We start from the raw sequence: 26873 nt of genomic DNA, 5'->3' as shown, positions 1-26873 counted from the left end.
TGTCCGCATCTGCACTACGGCTCACTGGTTGGGTTCTATAAGGGGTTTTCAGTTATACTTGAACCTCCAAATAAAATGGACTACCAATGTGTTTCTAGCTGATACTGCTTTGTTTTTGCATGCTGATTGTTTTTTTTTTTTTTTTAAACATTTTATTTAATTTTTTTCACATACACCTATGTGCATTACACTAAAGAAGACAACACCAAAAAAATGAAGTTCACAATAATTACAAATGATACATACATGGTATTCTGATGGAAACTTTGTGAATTCTTGAGCTGAAAAGAAATTAATAGTAAACAATAAAATTAAAAAATTAAAAGAAAATGTATAAAAGAAACCCTGGGAAGGCTGTAAAAAATATTGTAACCTGTTAATGTCTGTCAATGCCATTGAAACATTGTGGAGAGAGAGAGCGCACATGGAGCACAGCCACACAGCCTAAATCAAATTTACATAAATAAAATCAGTGCTTTTACACCTCACATCACTAAAATGACATTCCTTATTAGTCTTCGTTCCACTTGTTGTTAGGTTTTTATGGCCTTTTCTGTCTACTTTCAGATGTGTTACAAGTATGACTGGGAGAAAGCAAAAGCCAAGAATTTTGAGGTTAAGGGCGATGCCATTCCAATCCTCGCGGCCCGTGCTCACACCAACATTGTCAGTGATGTAAGTGTTGCCATGCATTGACATGTCATTTTTCTGTATTGCAGTGCACACCTTTAAAGTTTTGCTTTGTCTTTAAGTTCTGATAACAACAAATTGACCCTTGTCTTGTTCACCTCGAGAGTCTACTTCTCCCCTCTGCTAGAATGACACCGTGTGCCATTTCTCTTTAACCTAAGGTGAAATACAAGAAAGAATATGAGAAGCAAAAAGGACGCATGATTGGTGCCCTGAGTATTCAAGACGATCCCAAGATGCTGCATTCTGTTCATGTTGCCAAAATACAAAGTGATGTAAGTTTTGAACCTGATCGATTAAGCGCTGGATCAGAAGAGTAGGAGGGAAATCTGATTAGCTGAGCTGGACTTGCTTTGCCCTCCTCAATTTGTGCTGTACCCCTCAATGTCTTACAGCGCGAGTACAAGAAGGACTATGAAAAGACAAAGACCAAATACCACTGTCCCCTGGACATGATGCTGGTGAACCTGGCCAAGAAGTCCCAGTCCATCGCCAGCGACATAGGCTACAAGAATCTCATCCACCGCTACTTCCTCCCCTACGATAGCATATCCCTGGACCTGGCCAAGAAGGCCAATACACTGCAGAGCAACGTGAGCACACATGCTTTTTGTCTGCAGATTCTGATTGCCCTCATTCTGCTTCTTCAGCCTTTTCACTTCAGACTTCCTCCATGGTGTCAGTTCAGAAGTACTCTTGGGCTTCCACATGGTTATATTTATGTTATAGTCACACTACCCATATACACTTGTTCTAGTTATTAGGGTCTGATTTACACTCAAAGTAACTGCTTTGAAATTATTTGTATCACCAAAGTGATACAAGTGGAATTAATAGTGGAAAAGAATCAGAAGGTGACCTGGAACAACAGGGATGCTTGAATACGACAAGCAATACAGGCTGAAATTATAACAGAAATGTCAGATGTGAAAACTGATGTCAGTTATTTAGTTTGAATTAGACCTGATCTCTCCTCTATTTGCAGATTGATTATCGGGCTGACTACAACACTTATACCAAGGGAACTCCCTGGATTCCCTATGGCTCGATCGATGTGGAAAAGGCCAAAAAAGCTGCCGAGATCCTGAGTGAGGTATGGCTGCTATGTGTTGTGCCGTTCCCAACAATATTTACTCAAAATCTGTAAAAGCAGCTTCTGAAAGTTAAACAGCAGATTTGCTTCCTTCCTACATGTAAGTAGCTGATCAGAACTCCCCTTTCGGTTTAGAAAAAGTACAGGCAGCACCCAGACACCATCCCCTTCACCGCCATTGAAGACCACCCAGTCATGATGCAGGCCAAGATCAACCAGGTTCAGAGGAGCGATGTAAGTTGCATGCAGATGTCAAAGTCTTTCTCAAAAATTCAAGTGTGACTGTGAACAACACGCAAAATTAACCTCTTACACTTCTGGGTAATTTCCTTCCATCTCAACTCAACTCACAGTGTTTTCTGAAACATTGCTATGAAACCTAAACATTATTCATGTAACTGACACTTTTCTTCAACGTGACTTAAAATGTTAAGGTATCTACAACTATTTACCCATTTACACAGATGGGTAATTTTTACCAGAGCAGCTCTGGGTAATTACCTTGGTCAAGGGTACTACAGCAGTAGGCAAGATTGAAAGCAACAGCCTTCAGACCCAAAGGCACCAGGTCTGACCACTATGCTATCAGCTCCCCCTGTGTCATTGACTTTGTCTCTTGACTAATGTGTTGTTCCCTGTGAAGCTGAACTACAAGAAAGGTCTAGATGGCATTCTTCAGAAATACTCCCTGCCCCCAGATGTGCCCGAGTTGCTTCAGGCAAAATGCAACGCCTACAACCTCAGCCAGGTAAGGGCCAAACAGCGACAGTTGTTACGTAATATAGTGACCATTCAGCTTTGACCAAATACTCAAAGATGTTTGTGTTTTCAGAATTACTACAAGCTGGACTGGCAGAAGACCATAGCCAAAGGGCATCACGTCAAGAATGATGCCATTCCTGTCATTGCTGCTAGGGCAGCCCGACATGCAGCCAGTGACGTGAGTTTGGCTTTTTGTTGAACTTTGTGCGGTGCTGTCTGGTTGACCAGTCAGGCAATCAAGCCCTCACTTTATTACACCATCAGAAGTGGTTGTACAGTTAGACCACTATTAAACTCTATAGGAGGAAGGGATTGTTTTTACTGGTCTCTTTTCTCTTGTGGTGCCCTGCAGTACCAATACAAGAAAGCCTATGTGAAGTCCCGAGGCCAACATGTGGGCTTCCGCAGTCTCCAGGACGACCCTCTGCTCGTTCACTATATGCACGTGGCCAAGATTCAGAGCAACAGGGAGTACACCAAGGACTACCACAAGGCTAAGCTGAAGTACCACACTCCTGTGGACATGCTGAGCGTCACACAGGCTAAGCAGGCGTCTGCTGTCAACACCAACATTGGTTACAAACAGCCCAAACACCATTATGTTCTCCTGCCAGATGCTCTGAATCTGGAGCTCGCTCGAAACATGAACAATATCGCAAGCGATGTGAGTGTGTACCCTAGAGAAGTTTCTTCTGACCTGTTCATGCGTTTTCCATACATACTGGATGTGCAGTTCCCATATCCACCCAAAACTGTTACCCTGCACTGGTGTATTTCTCACCTTACAGAATAACTACAAATCGGACTATGAGAACTATGTCAAGGGAACTGGCTGGATCCCCATTGGTTCTGTAGATGTGGAGAAAGCTAAGACGGCTGCAGCAGCTCTCAGTGAAAGGAAATACAGACAGCATCCCGACACAATCAAGTTCACTTCTGTTTCGGACACTCCGGTCATGGTTCAGGCCAAGCTGAACGCACAGCAGCTGAGCAACGTAAGTCTCAGAAAAACAGCCTTTTCCTGCGGTACTTTAAATTATATTTGTAAGAAAGTATGATTTATATGACCAACTTGACCAACTGGTCACTTATTTCAAGACAAATAAGGTAAATATTACCTCCTTAAACATGATGGATTTGTAGCATCCAGATGGTTGTAGATGTTCATGCTTTGCTTATATAATCCATCTTAGCTGGGTGTAGGCGAAATGACAAAATGCCGAGAACTGAGCCGTGTGGAACACCCAAATAATATTGGATTTTTTTTAGATGCAAGTTTACAGTGCAGCAATTATTTTTTGCAGTCTGAAAATCCATTCGACTTTCAGTTAGGACTCTTTGAGAGAAACTTGTTCATTTTCTTTCAGAGAGAGTACAAAGCCAGTGGAGAGAAGTTCCTGCATACCTATCACCTCCCTCCAGATGCTCCAGAATTCTTGCAGGCCAAGTATAATGCAGCTAACATCAGCCCGGTGGGTGCAGCTACATCCCAACACTGTGCAATTTAAAGTTCACCATCTATATAGTATGTTTGTTTTATAATTAAAATGCAGACTGTCATGAAATTGACTATCGTTGTTACTTTTTTGCAGAATTATTATAAATATGCTCATAAAAAGGATATACTCAAAGGCCACCATTTGAAGGAAGATGCCATTCCAGTTGTTGCTGCAAAATCTTCCAGAGACATTGCCAGTGACGTAAGTGTAACTCTCTGCCAAAATATACTTTGACTTTCACACAATTTGTCGTAAAGGTATGGTAAAAATACCATACATTCTTAGCCTAACAACATTTCTACTGTTCAACTTTACAGTACAAGTACAAGCTAGCTTATGTGAAAGCAAAAGGCAAACACGTGGGCTTCCGCAGTCTCCAGGACGACCCCCTGCTCGTTCACTACATGCACGTGGCCAAGATTCAGAGCAACAGGGAGTACACCAAGGACTACCACAAGGCTAAGCTGAAGTACCACACTCCTGTGGACATGCTGAGCGTCACACAGGCCAAGCAGGCGTCTGCTGTCAACACCAACATTGGCTACAAGAAGCTCATCCATCACTATGTCCTGATGCCTGATGCAATGAACCTTCAGCTGACTCGAAACATGATGGAAATACAGAGTGATGTAATTTCTCAAACCATTTGTTACTGGAAAATTTGTGATCCTTATGGTCTGTCCTGTGGGTTTTCAGTATTGCTTGTAGAGACTATGGTAACTAATGGAAAGGATCTTTCTTGAGCAAAAACCATGGTACCTAAAACAATTTTTTCCAATCTGGAGCAATTGGGAACCACTTCAGATAAGAACAAAGAATGTTTTTTATTGTATTCCTTTACACAAAGGACGAAGGAGATTATTAATGGGGTTCCAGTAGTAAAGTTGAAGTGCTGCCTTTAGATTTAGCATTACATAAAGTTCTACTAAGATTTAATTATTACATATCCAGTTAATGGTATGAGCTGAATTTCTTCCTCTGTCGAAGGTTTTCATGTTCTCCTTCTGTCTTTTGATCTTTTCAGAACAACTACAAGAATGACTACAACAGCATATACAAGGGTGCTGGCTGGGTCCCCATTGGCTCTCTGGATGTGGAGAAGGCCAAGGCGGCAGCCAGAGCTCTGGATGAGATGACCTACAGGCAACACCCTAGTACCCTCAAGTTCACAAGCCCAGTGGACTCAATGAACATGGCCCTAGCCATGAGCAACACCAAGCAGCTCAATATTGTAAAAATACCATTAATTGCAGTAGCCCATAGAAGTTAGATACATAATGTGCAATGGTAAGGTTCTTTGGATTCTTCACAAGGATCTCTTGTCTTCTTATCTCTCTAGGGAGCCTATAAGGCTTCAGGTGAGAAGGTGAAGCACATCTACCATCTGCCTGCAGACAGCCCAGAATTCCTCCAGGCCAAGATCAATGCCAAAAGCTTGAGTGAGGTCAGTGGAAAAAAGTGAAGCTCAAAGAATGGTCTCTGGAATAGAGAAAAAGAGAAAGCAAGATTATTATTTATAATTTATTCTAGATTCTAAGCTTTGTAGGTACATCACATGTGTTTCTTTATATAGGTTAACTACAAACACCAGTGGAAGGAGGATATTGCTAAAGGATATGACATGAGACAAGATGCTATTCCCATTGTCGCTGCCAAACATGGACGACATATTGCCAGCAACGTAAGTGATGCCAGCTTTGAACAATGCACGGGTCTCCTAATAAAGGTCTTAACCAAAATGTATTGGTAAAAAAGAGGCCTTTCATATGTTTACTTGCAGTATCAGTACAAGAAGGAGTACGAGAAGATTCGAGGGAAACACGTGGGCTTCCGTAGTCTCCAGGACGATCCCCTGCTCGTTCACTACATGCACGTGGCCAAGATTCAGAGCAACAGGGAGTACACCAAGGACTACCACAAGGCTAAGCTGAAGTACCACACTCCTGTGGACATGCAGAGCGTCACACAGGCTAAGCAGGCGTCTGCAGTGACCACCAACGTCGGCTACAAAAAGCTTCGACACCACTACGTGCTCCTGCCCGATGCCATGAACCTTCAGCTGACAAGAAACATGCAGACCATTGCTAGTGACGTAAGTAATAGTACTGTTTGGTTTATTTTCACATGTTCACTTACAATGGCCCATGTCACTCTGAAGATGCCACAATCACTTATTCTGGAGGATGCTGGTTTTCCAAAATCAAGGTAATAAATAAATTGGTGTAACTGTGATTTCTCACCTTAAAATTATACATATTTAGAAGAATAAGAAGCAGTTCAGATCTTTTCTGATCAAAACAGCCTCGTAGTCTTCGGTTTTTAAATTCTTCAGTGCTGCAGTAGGGCATTTGTTGTTCAGTCCAAAAGGCCACACTAAAGGAGGCATACACCTGTACCTTGTCTCTCTGTTTGTTTGCAGCATGAATACAAGAGTGACTATAACAGCTCAGTGAAAGGAATTGGATGGATCCCCATTGGCTCGTTGGGTGTGGAGACCGCCAAGCTCGGTAGCCAGCTGCAGAGCGACATGAAGTACCGCACCCACCCCTCCAAATTCCAGTTCAAAAAACTAATGGATTCTATGGATTTAGCTCTGGCCAAGACCAACAACCAGATCATTAATAAGGTACACCTTGAATACAGTGCTATCGAAAAACCATTCTCTCTGATATCACTTGTCAAGATCAGTTTTGACTGACTACTTCCTTTACCTGTTTATGCTGTAGAACGCGTACGTAGAGGCTTGGAACAAGGATAAAATCAAGGTTCACATCATGCCTGATAGTCCTGAAATAGTACTGGCAAAAGCCAATCGTATCAACATGAGTGAGGTAGGTGCTATTGCCCAGATCACAGGTAAAGCTTCTTATTGTAGGCACTGTAAAACCATTGTGTTAAGTAACACAAAATAAGTGTTTTTAATGTGAATTACTCCAAAAGACTTGCAGAAATGACTATGATAAAGACAGTATAATAAATACAATTATACCAAGGAGAGATTCAGTTAAGTATATGCCTCTTAACATGTAGATTTCTTTCCATATTTCAGAAAGCCTATAAGGCCGGTCTGAGGGATCTAATACAGAAAGGCCACAACCTGAAACAGGATGCCATACCTGTTAAGGCAGCAAGGGCCTCCACCAACATTGCCAGTGATGTATGTGACTTTAATGTCAAAGTCTTATGATTTCTTTCCTAGCCAGTGCTGCAGAATTAATATTCATTAATGAATTTTAAATCCATCTTGTTCACAGTACAAATACAAACTAGCTCATGTGAAGTCTCGAGGCCAACATGTGGGCTTCCGCAGTCTCCAGGACGACCCCCTGCTCGTTCACTACATGCACGTGGCCAAGATTCAGAGCAACAGGGAGTACACCAAGGACTACCACAAGGCTAAGCTGAAGTACCACACTCCTGTGGACATGCTGAGCGTCACACAGGCTAAGCAGGCGTCTGCTGTCAACACCAACGTCGGCTACAAAAAGCTTCGACACCACTACGTGCTCCTGCCCGATGCCATGAACCTTCAGCTGACAAGAAACATGCAGACCATTGCCAGTGATGTGAGTGTTGCATGCTCTAAGGAAGGGAGCAGTTGTGTGGAAGGTGATAGGCAACAGAGATATCACATTAGCGTAATAGTGAGGTTCCATCATTTTAACAGAACAAAATTCATTATATCTTCCAAATACAACATGGTCGCTGTGTGTTGGTGTCTAAGGCCTTGGTCTGCAGTGAACAACACATTTACATTTACTCTGAACCATATGTTGCTTTGGAGAAAAGTATCTGCTAAATAAGTGCATGTAAATGCATCAAGGTAAATATTAAACATTACAACTAATTAGCCCTGTTTCATTTTGGCAATGATAAAATCATCCAAGCTGTATGTTGATACTGACTGCTGCTCAGCTGATTGGAAAGAAACCCTTCTGTAAATATGCATACTTTCTGTTTTCACAGAATATCTACAAAAGCGATTACAATAGCTACATGAAAGGAAATGGGTGGATACCGATTGGTTCCCTGGAAGTGGAGAAGGCCAAGACGGCCGCCCAGATCGGAAGTGAGAAGCTCTACCGCCAGCACCCCAGCAACTTCAAATTCACCAGGGACACTCAGGCTATGGACATAGTCCTGGCAAAGACCAATGCCCAGACCTTGAACAAGGTAAGAGATGAACATTGCAAGACCCCAGGAAGATCAGAGTTTACTCTGTGTCAGCATGACCTTTGTTCCCTTCTCAATGGCTGCATCTGTATATATTAATTTTCTTTAATTCTTAACCAGAGTGACTTGCAGGGTCATAAGAGGTAGAAGAAGAATAGGTTCAGATTACAAACACAAGGACCTGCTTCGCTGCGGTGAACCAGTGACAACTTGCTGAGCTAGCTGTAATGATCAAAGCATTTTGCATCCTAGGACACAAAATTCCCTGATTGTCGCTTTGTAGACCCATCAGCATGTTCACAGCATGCTTGCTATTCCCTTGAAGGATCAGTGATAGACATTTTTTATGTTTCCTGCAGCAAGCATACATTGATGCTTGGGAAAAGGATAAAACCAAGATCCATATTATGCCAGACTCCATGGAGGTGACCCTGGCACGACAAAACAAGACCATCTACAGCAAGGTAGGTCCAGATTTTTTGATAATGATGTTACATGAATCCCAACAGATTTTAAATTGTAATCCACATCATAGTACTCAAGCAGCAGCAAAATATTGACGACAGAAGTTAAATTCAACAGGTCCCTTTCTGCATCCTCCAGGTCAAGGTCTCGCAAGGAAGGAAAGTATTTAATGCTAATTTATTTTACAGAAACTGTACTCACTTGCCAACGAACTGGCCAAGAAGAAGGGTTATGATATGCGAAATGATGCCATCCCTATTAAGGCAGCTAAAGCCTCCAGGGACATTGCCAGTGATGTAAGTCTTGCTGTTCATCTTTCTGTGTTTTTGTGTCTGTATGTCTGATATTTTTTTTTTAACTCTATATAGTACTTTAAACTCATATTTTTCAGTATAAGTACAAGGCTGGTTACCGCAAACAAGTTGGTCACCATATTGGAGCTCTCAGCATTAAAGATGACCCCTTGCTCATGTTGGCTTTGAACTCAGCCAAGATTGCCAGTGATGCTTTGTACAAGAAGGACTTTGAAAAGTCCAAGACCAAATTTCACCTTCCAGTGAACATGCTGGCTTTTGAGTTAGCCAAAAAATGCCAGATCCAAGTGAACGATGCCAACTACAGAACTTATCTTCACCGCTGGACCTGCCTTCCAGATGCCACTGATGTTGTTCATGCAAAGCAGGTCTATGACATCCGGAGTGATGTAAGTTTTAGATGCAGTTTTACTTTAAAATATGGAACGAGGTTGCAATGGGAAACAGTTCCCAGCTAATGGTAATTGTCTCACTATTTAATCGTGTAACATTACTTTGACACAGGTGGTGTACAAGTCTGATCTGGGATGGCTGAAGGGTTTGGGATGGGTTCCCATTGGGTCACCTGAGGTAGAGAAGGCAAAGACTGCTGCGTCGATCCTGAGTGAGAAATTGTATCGGCAGCACCCAAGCAAATTCAAGTTCACAAGCACCACCCAGGATATGGAAATGGTTCTGGCTAAAACCAACAAAGACATTGGAAACAAGGTATTACTAGGTTTGGTTATTTAATCGGTATCTCGCATACTTAAAGAAAATGCAGTGTTTGTTTCTGTGACTGAATTGTTGAGAAAAAAACTACATTTTTATAACATTCTTTCAAATATTGTCTCTAATGAATGCTAATATTTGGAATTAACATTCAATTTCTACAGCGATTGTACACTAAAGACTGGGAGAAGGACAAGACCAAAGTTCATATGATGCCAGACACCTTGGAGGTCAATCTGGCTCGACAGAACAAGATCAACTACAGTGTGGTAAGTCTTGTGGTGGAGAAGATGATGTTTTGCACATCATTCTTTCTGTGATCCTCAGTCATATAACGTCTTATGCCTTAAAATAGGTAAGGTAATATCTTCTCTTCAAATGAAACCAAATGTGTAGTATGCCACTAAGTTTAATTTAAGGACATTTCTGTGTCAAGTATCTTTCTCATCCCTCAATGTTATAACAATGTTTGTTGTTTTATGAATTGTAACAGAAACAGTACAAACTTGCCAATGAACTGGCGAAGAAGAAGGGCTATGATATGCGTGGTGACGCCATTCCCATCAAGGCAGCCAAGGCCTCCAGGGACATTGCCAGTGATGTAAGTTCCTTATTGTTCTATGTCTGATTCTCTTTATTACTTTTATATATAGATTTAAGTATTCTGCACCACCAGTGAGGCTTAATCTCAACGTTGTCGACCCATGTCTTTCAGTATAAGTACAAGGCTGGATACCGCAAGCAAGTTGGCCACCATATTGGAGCTCTCAGCATCAAAGATGACCCCTTGCTCATGCTGGCTCTGAATTCAGCCAAGATTGCTAGTGATGCTTTGTACAAGAAGGATTTCAATGAGTCCAAAACAAAATTCCACCTCCCAGTGGACATGCTGATTATTGAGTTGGCTAAAAAATGTCAGATCCAAGTGAATGATGCCAACTACAGAACTTATCTTCACCGCTGGACCTGTCTGCCGGACTCCAACGATGTTGTCCATGCAAAACATGTCTATGATCTACGGAGTGATGTAAGTTTAAATTAATTCTGGTTTGACATCTTGACATCTAATAACACCTTACAGGGACTAACTTTTGTCTTATTCATATATTTTTGTTTTTTGCAAAAAATTACACTTCTCTATACAGTCCAAATTATTTAAAATGAATGTTTTCTTAATATTAAGTTCAAGTTCAAGTTTCAAGTTTATTGTCATAGAAACAAGTACCACGTACATGTATCATGAAAATCTTCCTGAATGCTTCTCCACAGACTATGGGCAAGGACAATAGGAATACTGCACAAACAAAACAATGACAAACAAACAGTGTGAATGACAGTAAATAACAATAGCAGCAATGACAGCAATAACAATAAATAATGGTAACAGTAGTAACAATAATGTCAGTTGACAGTAAGAGAAATCAGAACGAGAGAATGAAAATGCTTGAAGTGACAGTATAATTTACCAATGTGCTTGGGTGGAGCAGTCCAACTCTATTTACTAAAGGTGGCACATTGGTTAGTGTTGTATAGTCTTACAGCAGTGGGGTAAAAGCTCTTCCTGTTCCTAGCTGTGCGGGTTCGAATAGACCTAAGCTGTTTTGTAGATGGCAGGGAAGAGAAAAGTGCCCGTGCGGGGTGACTATGATCTCTCATGATGCGCATCGTCTTTCTGAGGCAGCGTGTGGTGTAGGTGTCCTCAACTGCTGGTAGCTGTGTGCCAGTGATTTCCTCAGCTGTTTTGACAACCCTCTGTAGGGCTTTTTTCTCCTGTATAGAGCAGCTGCCACCCCAGGATGTAATACACCCTGTGAGGACGCACTCCACAGCACACCTGTAGAAAGTGGTGAGGACTGTAGTGGACATCCTGGCTTTCTTCAGATACCTGAGGAAGTGGAGGCGTTGATGGGCCTTTTTGATGGTCGATGCTGTGTGCTCAGTCCATGTGAGTTTGGCAGTGAGGGTGACCCCGAGGAATTTGAAACTGTTGACCCTCTCTACCATGTCCCCTCCTACGTTGATGGGTGCCTGAACCGTATCCTGTTTCCTGAAGTCAATCACCAGCTCCTTAGTTTTACTAACATTTAGAGACAGGTTGTTGTCCTGGCACCACTCTGTCAGGAGTTTCACTTCCGCTCTGTAGGCCATCTCATCGTTGTTGGTGATCAGACCCACAATGGTGGTATCGTCAGCAAACTTTATGATGGTGTTGGAGCTGTGACTGGCTACACAGTCATGTGTGAACAGGGAGTATAGCACTGGGCTCAGGACACTTCCCTGTGGAGTGCCAGTGTTGAGGATCAGTGGGGAGGAGGTATTACTGCCAATCCGCACACGCTGGGGTCTGTTGGTGAGGAAATCCAGGATCCAATTGCACAATGCGGCACTCAGTCCCAGCCCTAGTAGTTTCTGGATCAGCTTGGTTGGGGTGACAGTGTTAAATGCTGAGCTATAGTCTACAAACAATAGCCTTGCATAGCAGTTTTTATTATCCAGGTGAGACAGAATGGTGTGAAGTGTGTGTGATATTGCATCTTCAGTGGATCTGTTGTGGCGGTAGGCAAACTGCAGTGGGTCCAGAGTGTCCGGGATGGTGTCCTTAATGTGTCCCAGCACCAGCCTCTCAAAGCATTTCATTGCAATGGGGGTCAGTGCCACTGGGCGATAGTCATTAAGGCAGCTCACTTTGTTCTTTCTAGGAACGGGGATGATGGTGGTGTTTTTGAAACAAGTGGGTACAGCTGAGCTTTTTAAGGAGGTATTAAATATGTCCGTGAAGACAGTAGCCAGTTGCTCACTGCATGTTTTTAAAACTCGCCCTGAAATTCCGTCCGGTCCAGCAGCTTTGTGGATGTTGACTCGGCTAAAAGTTCTTCTCACCTGTGCCACAGAGACGGTGAGACTGGCGTTATCATGTACTGTGGGGATGTGCAGTGGGGGGTCTTTGTTCTCGAACTGGAAGCAGCCATAAAACGCATTCAGTTCACCTGGGAGAGACGCAGCGGCACCTGTCAATGACCGCCTTTGTGGTTTATAATCCGTTAATGTTTGGATTCCCTGCCACAGCCTACGTGCTATTATTTTGAAATCTTATTTTTTGAAAATGAAATGTTTTTACCCAGGTGGTGTACAAGTCTGATCTGGGATGGCTGAAGGGTTTGGGATGGGTTCCCATTGGGTCACCTGAGGTAGAGAAGGCAAAGACTGCTGCGTCGATCCTGAGTGAGAAATTGTATCGGCAGCACCCAAGCAAATTCAAGTTCACAAGCACCACCCAGGATATGGAAATGGTTCTGGCTAAAACCAACAAAGACATTGGAAACAAGGTATTACTAGGTTTGGTTATTTAATCGGTATCTCGCATACTTAAAGAAAATGCAGTGTTTGTTTCTGTGACTGAATTGTTGAGAAAAAACTACATTTTTATAACATTCTTTCAAATATTGTCTCTAATGAATGCTAATATTTGGAATTAACATTCAATTTCTACAGCGATTGTACACTAAAGACTGGGAGAAGGACAAGACCAAAGTTCATATGATGCCAGACACCTTGGAGGTCAATCTGGCTCGACAGAACAAGATCAACTACAGTGTGGTAAGTCTTGTGGTGGAGAAGATGGTGTTTTACACATCATTCTTTCTGTGATCCTCAGTCATATAACGTCTTATGCCTTAAAATAGGTAAGGTAATATCTTCTCTTCAAATGAAACCAAATGTGTAGTATGCCACTAAGTTTAATTTAAGGACATTTCTGTGTCAAGTATCTTTCTCATCCCTCAGTGTTATAACAATGTTTGTTGTTTTATGAATTGTAACAGAAACAGTACAAACTTGCCAATGAACTGGCGAAGAAGAAGGGCTATGATATGCGTGGTGACGCCATTCCCATCAAGGCAGCCAAGGCCTCCAGGGACATTGCCAGTGATGTAAGTTCCTTATTGTTCTATGTCTGATTCTCTTTATTACTTTTATATATAGATTTAAGTATTCTGCACCACCAGTGAGGCTTAATCTCAACGTTGTCGACCCATGTCTTTCAGTATAAGTACAAGGCTGGATACCGCAAGCAAGTTGGCCACCATATTGGAGCTCTCAGCATCAAAGATGACCCCTTGCTCATGCTGGCTCTGAATTCAGCCAAGATTGCTAGTGATGCTTTGTACAAGAAGGATTTCAATGAGTCCAAAACAAAATTCCACCTCCCAGTGGACATGCTGATTATTGAGTTGGCTAAAAAATGTCAGATCCAAGTGAATGATGCCAACTACAGAACTTATCTTCACCGCTGGACCTGTCTGCCGGACTCCAACGATGTTGTCCATGCAAAACATATCTATGATCTACGGAGTGATGTAAGTCTGAATAAATTTGTTAAACTCAAAATGTTGTAGCTTTGAATATAGAATTCATTACAGTCCTTTGTAATGGAAGATAAATATAATTGTTTATATCAGTCAGAAAAAGAAATAATAATGTGATTTTGACTTCACAGATTCCAATTTTGTAATGCTGTGTTTACCCAGGTGGTGTACAAGTCTGATCTGGGATGGCTGAAGGGTTTGGGATGGGTTCCCATTGGGTCACCTGAGGTAGAGAAGGCAAAGACTGCTGCGTCGATCCTGAGTGAGAAATTGTATCGGCAGCACCCAAGCAAATTCAAGTTCACAAGCACCACCCAGGATATGGGAATGGTTCTGGCTAAAACCAACAAAGACATTGGAAACAAGGTACTACCAAATGTTACTCTTAACGTGCCTGCTTTACCACATTAACTTGGATAGAAGAAATAAAGATATTATTTATTTCTGTCTCACACTTTACAGGATTGTCTTTAATTAAGACCACATTTTTTTCAAAAACTTTCCATTTCTACAGCGACTGTACACTGAAGCCTGGGAGAGCGACAAGAAAAAAGTTCACATGATGCCAGACACTTTGGAGGTGACTCTGGCTCGACAGAACAAAATCAACTATAGTGTGGTAAGTCTTGTCTGTGGAGAAACTAGTTTTGTCTTAAGTATTTATGTTTTTGTGACTGGTTGTACGTGTAACTTCTGTAACAATAAGAAACAATGTTGCCACTTTATTAAATCACATATATGATTATAGTCTAATACTAAAAATTATTCAAGCTGAATATGTCTAGTTCACATTTCTGTTAAATTAACAAAAAAATACAAATTTGTATTCTGTTACAATCCTAACATGGTCTTCTATATTGTGAATATTTATAGAAACAGTACAAACTTGCCAATGAACTGGCGAAGAAGAAGGGCTATGATATGCGTGGTGACGCCATTCCCATCAAGGCAGCCAAGGCCTCCAGGGACATTGCCAGTGATGTAAGTTCCTTATTTTTCTATGTCAAATTCTCTGTATAACTTTTATATATAGATTTAAGTATTCTGCACCACCAGTGAGGCTTAATCTCAACGTTGTCGACCCATGTCTTTCAGTATAAGTACAAGGCTGGATACCGCAAGCAAGTTGGCCACCACATTGGAGCTCTCAGCATCAAAGATGACCCCTTGCTCATGCTGGCTCTGAATTCAGCCAGAATTGCCAGTGATGCTTTGTACAAGAAGGACTTTGAAAAGTCCAAGACCAAATTTCACCTTCCAGTGGACATGTTAATGATTGAGATGGCTAAGAAGTGTCAGATCCAAGTCAACGATTTCAACTACAGAACTTACCTTCATAACTGGACCTGCCTGCCAGACTCCAACGATGTTGTCCATGCAAAGAAGGTCTATGATTTACAGAGTGATGTAAGTCTAAACAAATTAAATATTTTAAAGCAGAAATATATGTTTAAGTCTACAGTTAATTTGAAAACAAATATGTAAATTGCCATAATTAATGGATATAGAGTGATTGTAACTTCTCAGTTTGCAATTTTATTATGTTGTTTTTACCCAGGTGGTGTACAAGTCTGATCTGGGTTGGCTGAAGGGTTTGGGATGGGTTCCCATTGGGTCACCTGAGGTAGAGAAGGCAAAGACTGCTGCGTCGATCCTGAGTGAGAAATTCTATCGGCAGCACCCAAGCAAATTCAAGTTCACAAGCACCACCCAGGATATGGAAATGGTTCTGGCTAAAACCAACAAAGACATTGGAAACAAGGTACTGCTCTGTCTCACTATCTATATTTAAATATCTGATGTAGTGACATGAAAAAAATCTAACAACTGTAAAAATATAATTTTTGTCTTCATGGAAAATATGTTGATATTTTTCTAAGTATCTATGTTTTTAATTAACTTTCCTTTTCTGCAGAGACTGTACACTGAAGCCTGGGAAAGCGACAAGAAAAAAGTTCACATGATGCCAGACACCCTGGAGGTGAATCTGGCTCGACAGAACAAAATCAACTACAGTGTGGTAAGTTTTTTTTTTCACCAGACTCAGATGTCATTATTCATTTTCTGTTATTCTTTCAAGTACAAATAAACCGTTTTTTACATTTACTGATTCTACTGTCTCTATGAGCTGTAACATCATGCTTACTTAGTTTCAGTTTTACAGAAGGTAAGCCTTTGCCCTTCATTTAAACAGAAACAGTACAAACTTGCCAATGAAGAGGCGAAGAAGAAGGGCTATGATATGCGTGGTGATGCCATTCCTATCAAGGCAGCCAAGGCCTCCAGGGATATAGCCAGTGATGTAAGTTTGTTTTTCTGTTGGTGATGCTCTCAATATATATTTACATTTGCATTTATTCATTTAGCGGATGCTTTTCTCCAAAGCAACATTCATTTAAAAAAAATGCTATGACTGCATTACATCAACAGAAAGAGAGACTTGGATGACACTTGATTCTGAAGCACACTTGATTTGTTACATTCCACCAAATGAACCAATGTACATCACATAAGTAGCTGCATGTTTCATTGTTTGTGACTAAATCGTTTTGTTGAGTCAACAAGTTCTAATTATTCATTTCCAACCAATGTTTTTCAGTACAAATACAAAGCTGGTTACCGCAAGCAAGTTGGTCACCACATTGGAGCCCTCAGCATCAAAGACGATCCCTTGCTCATGCTGGCTCTGAATTCAGCCAGAATCGCCAGCGATGCTTTGTACAAGAAGGATTTTGAAAAGTCCAAGACCAAATTTAACCTTCCAGTGGACATGTTAATCATTGAAATGGCTAAGAAGTGCCAGATCCAAGTCAACGATTTCAACTACAGAACTTATCTCCATAACTGGACCTGCCTGCCAGACTCCAACGATGTTGTCCAGGCCAGGAAAGTCTATGATCTACAAAGTGATGTAAGTTTAAACAGGCTAAAATACTGATTGAAAGGATGATTTTAACTTGATTTTTTCAGATGCATTGTCATGTTTAGCATTGCCATGTGTGTGTTTTCTCATGTGACAGCATTGCATTTAATTTTTTAATTACATCTTTGGATTTTTTTCTTATTTCCTTCTCTCCAGCTGAGGTGATCCTTCTGCTGCACAACTGAGAGGTTCACAAGATGAAGTAATGTGCTCTTTTTGTGTCCTTTCTCAGAATGTGTATAAGGCTGACTTGAAGTGGCTTCAAGGTCTGGGATGGGTGCCCATTGGTTCATTTGACGTGGAGAAGGCCAAGAACGCTGCTGCCGTCCTGAGTGAGCGGAAGTACCGCCAGCATCCCAGCGCCTTCCAATTCACAACCCCCAGTGATGCTATGCCCATCGCCCGGGCTAGGAACAATGCCCAAACGATGAACCAGGTGCCCCCACATTCTGTTGATACTCTCTAGCCTTCCAGCCCAAAATAAAGGACCATTAAACCACAGTGTAATTCTGAGAATGACCGTGTGTGTGTTCATCATGAATTCTGATATACAGCAGAAGATTTATTAGCTCTTTCTTGAGTTAAAGTTAATTGTAGGCAGTGTGGCTATTGCTATTGCAGAGTATTAATTCTGTACTTACAAACCTAATGTCTATGATAGATACCTTTTTCTTTAAAAACTTAGATAAATTGCTTTCCAGAAGTTTCAACGCTCATGTGACCTTGAACTGAATGTTTTCCTGGTGTAGTAATTTATTTATTCTGAATTACAGCGCCTGTACACAGAGGCATGGGAGAAGGATAAGAAAATTATTCATATCATGCCTGATACCCCAGAGATTATTCTAGCTCAGCAGAACAAACTCACCAACAGCCGTGTGAGTCTAGGATGAATGTTTCTCCCTTTGCTTTCCCTCCTTTTCCTAACACTACACATTCAGCCTGATGTCATTTTAGCACCACTGACATTGTGAAGATCATTATCGAGTACATTTTTTACCAGTAGCCGGGAAAATCCATTAAGACACCCTGAACACTTTTTAAATTATTGTTGTTTGAAAGGACTTTTATGATAATAAACTTAATTAAATTCCTTTTTACATTTAATGACTCATAACTAAAAAATCAAAATAGTAAATGAAAGATATTTTTTGACAACAGATAAACATGTGAGTCACTGCGTATTGATGAGTCAGAGAGGTTTTGGTTCATTAATTATTGCGATAATATTTTAACACTTGTTTTTTCATCCCATGCAGAAATATTACAGGCAAGGCTTTGAGGATACGATTAGAAAGGGTTATTTTCTACCCAGTGATGCTGTTTCTGTGAAGGCGGCCAAGGCCTCCAGGGATATTGCCAGTGACGTGAGTCCATGCTTTTATGAAACTTTTATTTCATCCAGATGGGGTATTACTAGTGCCATGCCCATTATGGGAGCCAAAGATATAGCCAGTGACATACATTTCTTCACTTAGGTAATTTTTTTATGTGTTTTGTCTTTTAGATACCTGCTGTATCTTCTGTATAACTAATTTTTATTTATCTCCACATATCAAACAATTGCTCTTCAGTATAAATACAAACAAGGCTACCGCAAGCAAGTTGGCCACCACATTGGTGCCCTCAGCATCCAAGACGACCCCTTGATCATGTTGGCTTTGAACTCAGCCAGAATTGCCAGTGATGCTTTATACAAGAAGGACTTTGAAAAGTCCAAGACCAAATTTCACCTTCCAGTGGACATGTTAATGATTGAGATGGCCAAGAAGTGCCAGATCCAAGTCAACGATTTCAACTACAGAACTTATCTCCACAACTGGACCTGCCTGCCAGACTCCAACGATGTCGTCCAGGCCAGGAAAGTCTATGACCTTCAGAGTGATGTACGTAGATGCTGATGGAAACAACGAAATATTGCCTGCATTTAGTAGTACCTGACTAGATTTCTTCATTATGTGTTCCTGATAAATATGACTAATACAAGCATTGCTTCCTAGAATGTGTATAAGGCAGACATGGAGTTCATGAGAGGACTTGGATGGGTGCCCATTGGCTCTCTGGATGTAGTGAAGGCCAAGAAGGCTGCTGAGATCTTGAACGATCGTCTCTATCGCCAGAAACCAGATTCGTTCAGATTTACTCAAGATATGCAGTCCATGCCCATGGTCCTGGCCAAAACAAATGCACAAACTATTAATAAGGTCAGTTAATTGCCACTTCTCATATCTCAGATATGGACTGTGATATCAGCAATACCGTTAAAGGTAAATAGAGGAAGTATATCTTTGATGACTGAAAATATGCACAGCAGAGAATAATGAGGAGCTTCTTACAGCAACCAGATCACAGCAAAGTCATCTTCAGTATCTATGTTCACTATCTGAACATTTAAGATACTTTACTGAAATACACCAGTGAAGCATGGGTTTAATGGGTTATTTGATTGCGTACCATGAACTGGGAAATATTTTGGAGTTGAACATATTTTAAATTTAAAAACTGATTTGAATTTAATCTATATCCTTTACATGCTTTTTCCCCAGTGAAGAGTAACTGTCAGTGAATGTTTGCTTGTGCAATGCTCAGTAATATGGGTCTGAACTGCACAAAGATGTCCTAACAAGGATGCCGTGCCTCTTCACAGCGCCTGTATAATGAAGCTTGGGAGAAGGAGAAGCTCAAAGTGCATGTTCCTCCAGACACACCAGAGATCCTTCTGTCGAGGGCCAATGCTGCAAACCTCAGCAAGGTGGGCATTCTACTTATTTCACACATTTTATAGTTTCATTTGTCATCCCATTGTTATAAACATTTTTGAAAATATAGACTAACCTTGATGCAAATCAGCCTTACTCACTCATGGGGTGAGTAAAAGAACAAATTATTCTTTGTAACTTAGGGTTAGGGTTGGGGTGAGGTGGTCACACAGAAAACCAAGTATCAGTTTTTTGTATATAAGTGCTGAGCTGTGTTTGTCCAGAAGCAATTTTTTCATGACAGCAGTGGAGAATATATAAACCCTTTTTCATACCGCACCTCCATGCACCTGTCTGCATTGACTTAATAGTTCTCTGGCTTTAATTATTGTTCTAACTAACACTTTTTCTTTGCAGAAACTTTATAGGCAAGGTTTCGAGGAAGCGATCAGGAAGGGCCATGATATTAAACCAGATGCTGTTTCCATCAGAGCTGCCAAAGCATCCAGGGACATCGCCAGTGATGTGGGTTTCTCTCTTATTTTACTCCTCGATTGAAATGTCTCAGATTTTTGAGCATTCTGCTCCTCTTAAAATTATCTGTAGGCATCATAGCTGATATTACATTATTCATCAGTAATATTTGTTTTTTAGTACTTTTGCAACCAACATTTACTCATTTAGCTAACACTTTTCTCCAAAGTGATTTACAAGATTATGGTACAATCATTTACCCATTCATACAGCTGGGAAATTCAGGTTAAGTACCTTCTCAAGGGTACAACAGCTGGAGGTGGGATTCAAAGCTGCAACCTTTGGGTCCAAAGGCAGCAGCGTTTACCATTACCATCCCAGCTGCCCCATTACTGGTGAGGTAATAGGGCATTTCTGATGAGTGAAGTATAGGAATGTAGTTATGTATACATGGGATTTATACAGTAGGAATGTAAATTTATTTGATGCAGCAAAGCAGCATGAAGCTTAGAAGTGTGAATTCTACTTTTTCAGTACAAATACAAGGCTGGTTACCGCAAGCAAGTTGGCCACCACATTGGTGCCCTCAGCATCAAAGATGACCCCCTGCTCATGCTGGCTCTGAATTCAGCCCGAATCGCCAGTGATGCTTTATACAAGAAAGACTTTGAAAAGTCCAAGACCAAATTTAACCTTCCAGTGGACATGTTAATGATTGAGATGGCTAAGAAGTGCCAGATCCAAGTCAACGATTTCAACTACAGAACTTACCTTCATAACTGGACCTGCCTGCCAGACTCCAACGATGTCGTCCAGGCCAGGAAAGTCTATGACCTTCGCAGTGATGTGAGTTTCAGTGTTGGTCTGTTAACTGTTTTATGGAGGTCAGTTGCAAACATATATTTATCCCTGTGTTTCATTTCAGTGATTGTCCATTTGCATGTTGATTTGCCTCTCATTTGACTTTAAACATTGAAAAAAAAACTCATTTGCTTGATGCTCCTGGAAACAGGCCATTTATAAGGCTGATATGGAGTGGATCCGAGGAACGGGCTGGGTCCCCATTGGTTCACTAGACGTCGAGAAGGCAAAGAAAGCTGCCGAGATCCTGAGCGAGAGGAAGTATCGTCAGCACCCGAGCAAATTCAAGTTCACCAGTAAAACCGATGCCATGCCCATCGTTCTCGCTCAGACTAACGCAAAAATAATGGACCAGGTATGAGTTTTGAGATCAAATGACAAACAGCTTGCGAAAGAACTGAAATAATCAGAGTTCCTGACATGTTTCTGATTTTCATAAAACATTTTTATGGATAGTATCGTTAGTTACTGAGGTGAGGACATCCAATTTTTACACAGCACTTACAATTAATCCAGAAAGTTAAAGCTACCCTGCTGCCCACTTTAGCTGGTAATTAAGTTTAAGGACTTATTCAAATAACATACTGTTTATTTTGGTTTGCACTGTGGCTTCTTTTTCAGTATATAATTGTATATTATTTGCATATACAGTAGATTATATTTTCATTTCACTGAAAGTAATTAGTTTGAATTTCCTGAAAAATAGTAATTCCATTTGATACTTCTTGATAGGTGCTGCAGCACCCCAGACATTATACTTGCTCTTATTTTTATGCTGATGCAGATGGCTTTTTGTAACGCTGTGACAATTTCTGTTGCAGCGAGCATACACTGATGCCTGGAATAAGGAGAAAATCCACATCCACATCATGCCAGACACGCCAGAAATTACGCTTGCCCAACAAAACAGACTTAACACCAGCCTGGTAAGGAAACCATGTTCACAGCAACCAGAGCTACTATTATGGAAAATTCAGTCTTTCAATGACGCCTCTTGAAAAAGTGTCTGTGGCTTGGTCTGAACCTTGCTGGACCATGTGATTTTTTTTATTTTTCCAAAGTCCAATTTGGAAAAATAAAGTTTTTCCAATTTTTATTTTTCCAAAGTCCAAAACTAAATTCCACCAAAATGACACTTTACAAAAGGCAAAATGGCTAAAACAAAATAAATGAAAAACACTCTTCTTATGCTAAGACAGTGTTTGAATATGTATGTTTCAAGCATCAAATGTTGGGCAAAGACTTTTTAAAACAGATGTATTTAAACTTTTTTTTCATGAGACGTTTTACAACTGTCAGTAACTGTACTCCTATTTTTTCTTAGATTTTTTTCTCATGATTTCATGTTTATTTTAAGACTGTCCTACCTCTTTGCTGTTTTTGTTTTTCTGAGATTCAAACCTTTAGGCTGACTAATAAATAGCAAATAATTCAGTTATATAAAAGAGTCTGGTAAAGACCGATATCCTCTTACCACATAATCAAACCAAGTCAGTGTTTATATCTACTGCTCTGGGCACTTACATATTTTCATTTCCATTTATAATGTTTTTAATTTTAAAAAATCCTTTTCAGAAACATTATAAACAAGGATATGAAGATGCTATAAGGAAGGGCTATTACTTACCCAAGGATGCCATCTCTGTCCTGTCAGCCAGGGCTTCCAGGGATATCATCAGTGATGTAAGTACTTCAGTTTTGCAGAGAGAAGGATATGTTTACAGTTAGCATGAAGATGAAATTGCTGAGATCTGCTCATTGTGCCCTTCCAGTATAAGTACAAAACCGGCTATCGCAAGCAACTTGGGCATCACATCGGAGCCCGTTGTGTCCAAGACGATCCATTGATCATGAAGGCCTTCAATGCTGCCAAGATTTCAAGTGATCTTGTGTACAAGAAGGACTTTGAAAAGTCCAAGACCAAATTTCACCTTCCAGTGGACATGTTAATGATTGAGATGGCTAAGAAGTGCCAGATTCAGGTCAACGATTTCAACTACAGAACTTACCTACACAACTGGACCTGCCTTCCAGACTCCAACGATGTTGTCCAGGCCAGGAAAGTGTACGACCTTCGCAGTGATGTAAGAGCCTCTTCAGCTGGTTTCATTTCAAATGATTCTGAATTTTTTCAGGTTTTACTCTTGAGACACACATATTTGTCGTGGCTTCTGACTCTCATTTTGTCTTTCAGGCAGTGTACAAGGCAGACTTGGAGTGGCTACGTGGCTGTGGCTGGATGCCTCAGGGTTCCCTGGATGTCATTAAGGTCAAGAAAGCTCAGACGATCTTGAATGACCGCTTGTACCGCCAGCCCCCCAGCACTGTGAAGTTCACTAGTGTTGTTGACCTGCCTGCCGTCGTCTTGGCCAAACAAAATGCCGAAACAATCAGCGATGTGAGAAATTCCTCCTTTCCATAATTGTGTTCCCATGATTAAATAATCGTCAAATGAATATGCAACAGTGTTTGTGACGCAATAAAGCCTATTGCAAAAACATGTAAAAAATCTTTTGAAACTGTTTTGTATTCCTGAATGTGTTCTTTAGAGAAAATACAAAGAAGCATGGGAGAAGGACAAGACTTCCATCCACATCATGCCTGACACACCTGCCATTGAGTTATCCAAAGCCAACGCCATCAACATTAGTAATGTATGTACCACTCACACATGTATAATTTTCTTTATGATTAGTTTTGAAGGCTCTGTTGTGCATGTCCTACAATTCACTTTGCATTCAACAGAGGCTGTACACTAAGGCGTGGGATGCATCTAAGGCTAAGGGATATCACATCAAACAAGATGCCATCTCTGTTCTGAAGGCCAAAGCTTCAAGAGATATTGCTAGTGATGTAAGTAAGCTTTCTTTACGTTGGTTACATATTAAGTCGGTCTGGTTACCTTCAGTAAAATGCAAAAGGTGGCACAAAGATATGAGCTGCTGCCTTTGGATGTGAAGGTTGTAGGCTCTTACTTTCTAACCCTGAACTGATATGGTAAAAATTACCCAGCTAAATAAATGAGCAAATATTTATAAGTAGCTTAGCACTGCAAGTTACTGTGAAGAAAAGAACTAGTTAAATAAGTAGATGTAAATAATCTGTAGTTGCCCACATCCCAATTTTTCTTTATATTGAGTATAAATGACAAAAAAAAAAAAATCACAGCATATAGTCTATCAGTTATAAGTTAAAGAAATTAACATCCAGAAACAGAAAGTGAAAATGTACTGTTAAATCCTTGTACATCAGATTGAATGGGAAGTAGGTCAATGTCATAAAGTACCTGGGACATTCATATTAAAAGCATCTGGCTTTCAACCTGTGACCTGTTTATTTTAGTTGAAGTTCAAAGATGTGCCTCAAGTAATATGGGTATATTATTAATACAGCCAAAATAGTGTTGTAAAACATTCTCAACTGACCATTTTCAGTACAAATACAAGGCTGGTTATCGCAAGCAAGTTGGCCACCACATCGGAGCCCTCAGCGTCAAAGATGACCCCTTGCTCATGCTGGCTCTGAATTCAGCCAGAATCGCCAGTGATGCTTTGTACAAGAAGGACTTTGAAAAGTCCAAGACCAAATTTCACCTTCCAGTGGACATGTTAATGATTGAGATGGCTAAGAAGTGCCAGATCCAAGTCAACGATTTCAACTACAGAACTTACCTTCATAACTGGACCTGCCTGCCGGACTCCAACGATGTCGTCCAGGCCAGGAAAGTCTATGACCTTCGCAGTGATGTGAGTAAAGTGGAACTCATGTACTGGTCCTTCAAAATTTAAGTATTCTGTTCTTTGATACGTTTGCTCAGTATCCCACTTAAGAATGTGGAAATGAATCAACTGAAACTGAAACAAAGTTAAATGATTTGACCATGAAATGTCTTTTTAAACTCAGTATAGACCTGTTTTCCTGACTTTATTTATAACTTTATAATTCAAGATGGAGCTGTTTTCCTGCCTTTCTTTATAATTATTACATTTATCCTTGTGTTTCATTTGAGAAACATTATAGTCTACAATTGCTCGCCTTGCTAAGTATAGAAGTATTTTTTTGTGAAAATGATATTTAATGCTGTTTCAGTTAAAAAAAACAGCAGTGAAATGCAACCTCTGTTTATTGGGATATCATTGTAACTATCATCAACGAATATGAGTTTGCAGAAAGTTATACTTACAAGTACAGGGATGGTGTGCTAGATGCTTTCCGATATTTTGTATGAAGTTATCCAAGCTTGACTTGAGTTGATAATTTCCCCTTGGACTAAAATGCAAACGACACCGACAGTCTGTTTTCTTTTAATTTTTGCAAGATTGTTTACAAGTCTGACTTGGAATGGCTGAAAGGTGTTGGCTGGATACCGCATGAGTCTATGGAAGTCGTCAAAGTCAGGAACGCCCAGAAGATCGTGTCTGATGTGAGCTGATCTTGTTCTAGTTTGTGTTATAAATACTTCATGGATTTATGTTTCGGTGATAATGAAAATTTTTTACCATTGCTGGATACAAGAGAGCCTCACAGAGTCAGTTCTGGAAATGTTGCACTTTTCTGTCCTCATGTAGAGAGGCTATCGTGTCAAACTGGATGAACAGAAGTTCACAGCTCCTCTTGACAGAATGGATTTGGTTTGTGCCAAGAATGCAGCAGATGTCCTCAATGATGTGAGTGGAATAAAATTCAGCTCATCTTTTCGAAAGCCAATTTTGAGTGATTCTCCCTTAATCCTGCTATTTATTCAGCTGCACTAATATCTAACATGTAATACACTTTGAGGCAATGGTTGAACCAATATAACTGGCTTGATTAGTTATTATTTCTAACGTGACAATAAGCAGATTTCATTAGAAGATTTTTCTCACCTGTATAAGAGATGCCTTGTTATGTATACGTGATGGATGACTATTCAAATTGTGCTTTTTACCAGGCTAAATACCGCCAGGCTTGGCACCGTGACAAGGTTAAGTACACCATGCTGGACACTCCACTGTTGGTGACGGCCAGAGAGGCAGCCAAAAACATCAACTCAGTAGGTGGAGGCCTGGAACGAGGGGAACAACATGTGGTTTGGAATGGAAAGCACACTTTTGTAAGGTCTTCAAGGGACCATCTTTTAAATCCTGCTTATTTCCTTCCCCTTGCTCACAGAAACTGTACGCCCAGGCCTGGGATAAGATAAAAGCCACAAGCTACTTCATGCCTCCTGATGCTGTGTCCATTAAGCAATGCATCCATACTTCACGCATGAAGAGTGACGTAAGTCATTGTCTGGTCATCTTCTAATCCAGTGGCTGAGGGACTGTGTAAATCTTCGAAAACACACACTGCGGAAAACACTGCAATCAGGTTTAGACATTCATTGCACATTCAGGTTAAAAACATCTTACTTTCAACCTGTGACCTGTTTCAGTTAAGTTCGAGGACATGCCTGAAGTAGTATGGGTGAACAGCCTAAATAGCTCTGTAAAACATTCTAAATTAATCTTTTTCAGTACAACTACAAGGCTGGTTATCGCAAGCAAGTTGGCCACCACATCGGAGCCCTCAGCGTCAAAGATGACCCCTTGCTCATGCTGGCTCTGAATTCAGCCAGAATCGCCAGTGATGCTTTGTACAAGAAGGACTTTGAAAAGTCCAAGACCAAATTTCACCTTCCAGTGGACATGTTAATGATTGAGATGGCTAAGAAGTGCCAGATCCAAGTCAACGATTTCAACTACAGAACTTACCTTCATAACTGGACCTGCCTGCCGGACTCCAGCGATGTCGTCCAGGCCAGGAAAGTGTATGATCTTCGCAGTGATGTAAGTCATTGCTGAGCTGCTCATCTACTGATGTTGTA

The 26873-nt window shown here is 40.7% G+C and overlaps 1 protein-coding gene across 11 annotated transcripts in view; it reads left to right on the top strand.

The window, feature by feature from the left end:
- The window catches only part of neb (nebulin), a 65093-nt gene that overhangs the window by 13304 nt on the left and 24916 nt on the right, over positions 1-26873 (top strand). For 7 of the 11 annotated variants that reach the window (XM_029257049.1, XM_029257048.1, XM_029257047.1 and 4 more), the window contains exons 19-79: positions 568-675; positions 852-965; positions 1086-1283; positions 1676-1783; positions 1919-2017; positions 2427-2531; positions 2616-2723; positions 2898-3209; positions 3334-3540; positions 3913-4017; positions 4138-4245; positions 4362-4673; positions 5069-5275; positions 5384-5488; positions 5618-5725; positions 5825-6136; positions 6464-6670; positions 6771-6875; positions 7094-7201; positions 7299-7610; positions 8011-8217; positions 8577-8681; positions 8871-8978; positions 9074-9385; positions 9501-9704; positions 9872-9976; positions 10201-10308; positions 10423-10734; positions 12830-13033; positions 13200-13304; positions 13529-13636; positions 13751-14062; positions 14234-14437; positions 14586-14690; positions 14945-15052; positions 15167-15478; positions 15630-15833; positions 15987-16091; positions 16266-16373; positions 16671-16982; positions 17227-17430; positions 17768-17872; positions 18254-18361; positions 18569-18880; positions 18995-19198; positions 19642-19746; positions 20111-20218; positions 20702-21013; positions 21180-21383; positions 21850-21954; positions 22604-22711; positions 22801-23112; positions 23223-23426; positions 23578-23682; positions 23774-23881; positions 24463-24774; positions 25347-25451; positions 25597-25695; positions 25959-26060; positions 26180-26287; positions 26524-26835. In XM_029257049.1, coding sequence (XP_029112882.1) covers positions 568-675; positions 852-965; positions 1086-1283; positions 1676-1783; positions 1919-2017; positions 2427-2531; positions 2616-2723; positions 2898-3209; positions 3334-3540; positions 3913-4017; positions 4138-4245; positions 4362-4673; positions 5069-5275; positions 5384-5488; positions 5618-5725; positions 5825-6136; positions 6464-6670; positions 6771-6875; positions 7094-7201; positions 7299-7610; positions 8011-8217; positions 8577-8681; positions 8871-8978; positions 9074-9385; positions 9501-9704; positions 9872-9976; positions 10201-10308; positions 10423-10734; positions 12830-13033; positions 13200-13304; positions 13529-13636; positions 13751-14062; positions 14234-14437; positions 14586-14690; positions 14945-15052; positions 15167-15478; positions 15630-15833; positions 15987-16091; positions 16266-16373; positions 16671-16982; positions 17227-17430; positions 17768-17872; positions 18254-18361; positions 18569-18880; positions 18995-19198; positions 19642-19746; positions 20111-20218; positions 20702-21013; positions 21180-21383; positions 21850-21954; positions 22604-22711; positions 22801-23112; positions 23223-23426; positions 23578-23682; positions 23774-23881; positions 24463-24774; positions 25347-25451; positions 25597-25695; positions 25959-26060; positions 26180-26287; positions 26524-26835 — 10638 coding nt within the window. The remainder of the gene's footprint in view (positions 1-567; positions 676-851; positions 966-1085; positions 1284-1675; positions 1784-1918; positions 2018-2426; positions 2532-2615; positions 2724-2897; positions 3210-3333; positions 3541-3912; positions 4018-4137; positions 4246-4361; positions 4674-5068; positions 5276-5383; positions 5489-5617; positions 5726-5824; positions 6137-6463; positions 6671-6770; positions 6876-7093; positions 7202-7298; positions 7611-8010; positions 8218-8576; positions 8682-8870; positions 8979-9073; positions 9386-9500; positions 9705-9871; positions 9977-10200; positions 10309-10422; positions 10735-12829; positions 13034-13199; positions 13305-13528; positions 13637-13750; positions 14063-14233; positions 14438-14585; positions 14691-14944; positions 15053-15166; positions 15479-15629; positions 15834-15986; positions 16092-16265; positions 16374-16670; positions 16983-17226; positions 17431-17767; positions 17873-18253; positions 18362-18568; positions 18881-18994; positions 19199-19641; positions 19747-20110; positions 20219-20701; positions 21014-21179; positions 21384-21849; positions 21955-22603; positions 22712-22800; positions 23113-23222; positions 23427-23577; positions 23683-23773; positions 23882-24462; positions 24775-25346; positions 25452-25596; positions 25696-25958; positions 26061-26179; positions 26288-26523; positions 26836-26873) is intronic. The other 4 variants (XM_029257050.1, XM_029257051.1, XM_029257052.1 and 1 more) reach the window with 4 other exon arrangements.

The sequence above is a fragment of the Scleropages formosus genome, chromosome 12 (assembly GCF_900964775.1).
Source record: "Scleropages formosus chromosome 12, fSclFor1.1, whole genome shotgun sequence".
Taxonomy (NCBI): domain Eukaryota; kingdom Metazoa; phylum Chordata; class Actinopteri; order Osteoglossiformes; family Osteoglossidae; genus Scleropages; species Scleropages formosus.
Note: the sequence above shows the minus strand (reverse complement) of the source record. Positions and strands in the feature narration are given on the sequence as shown.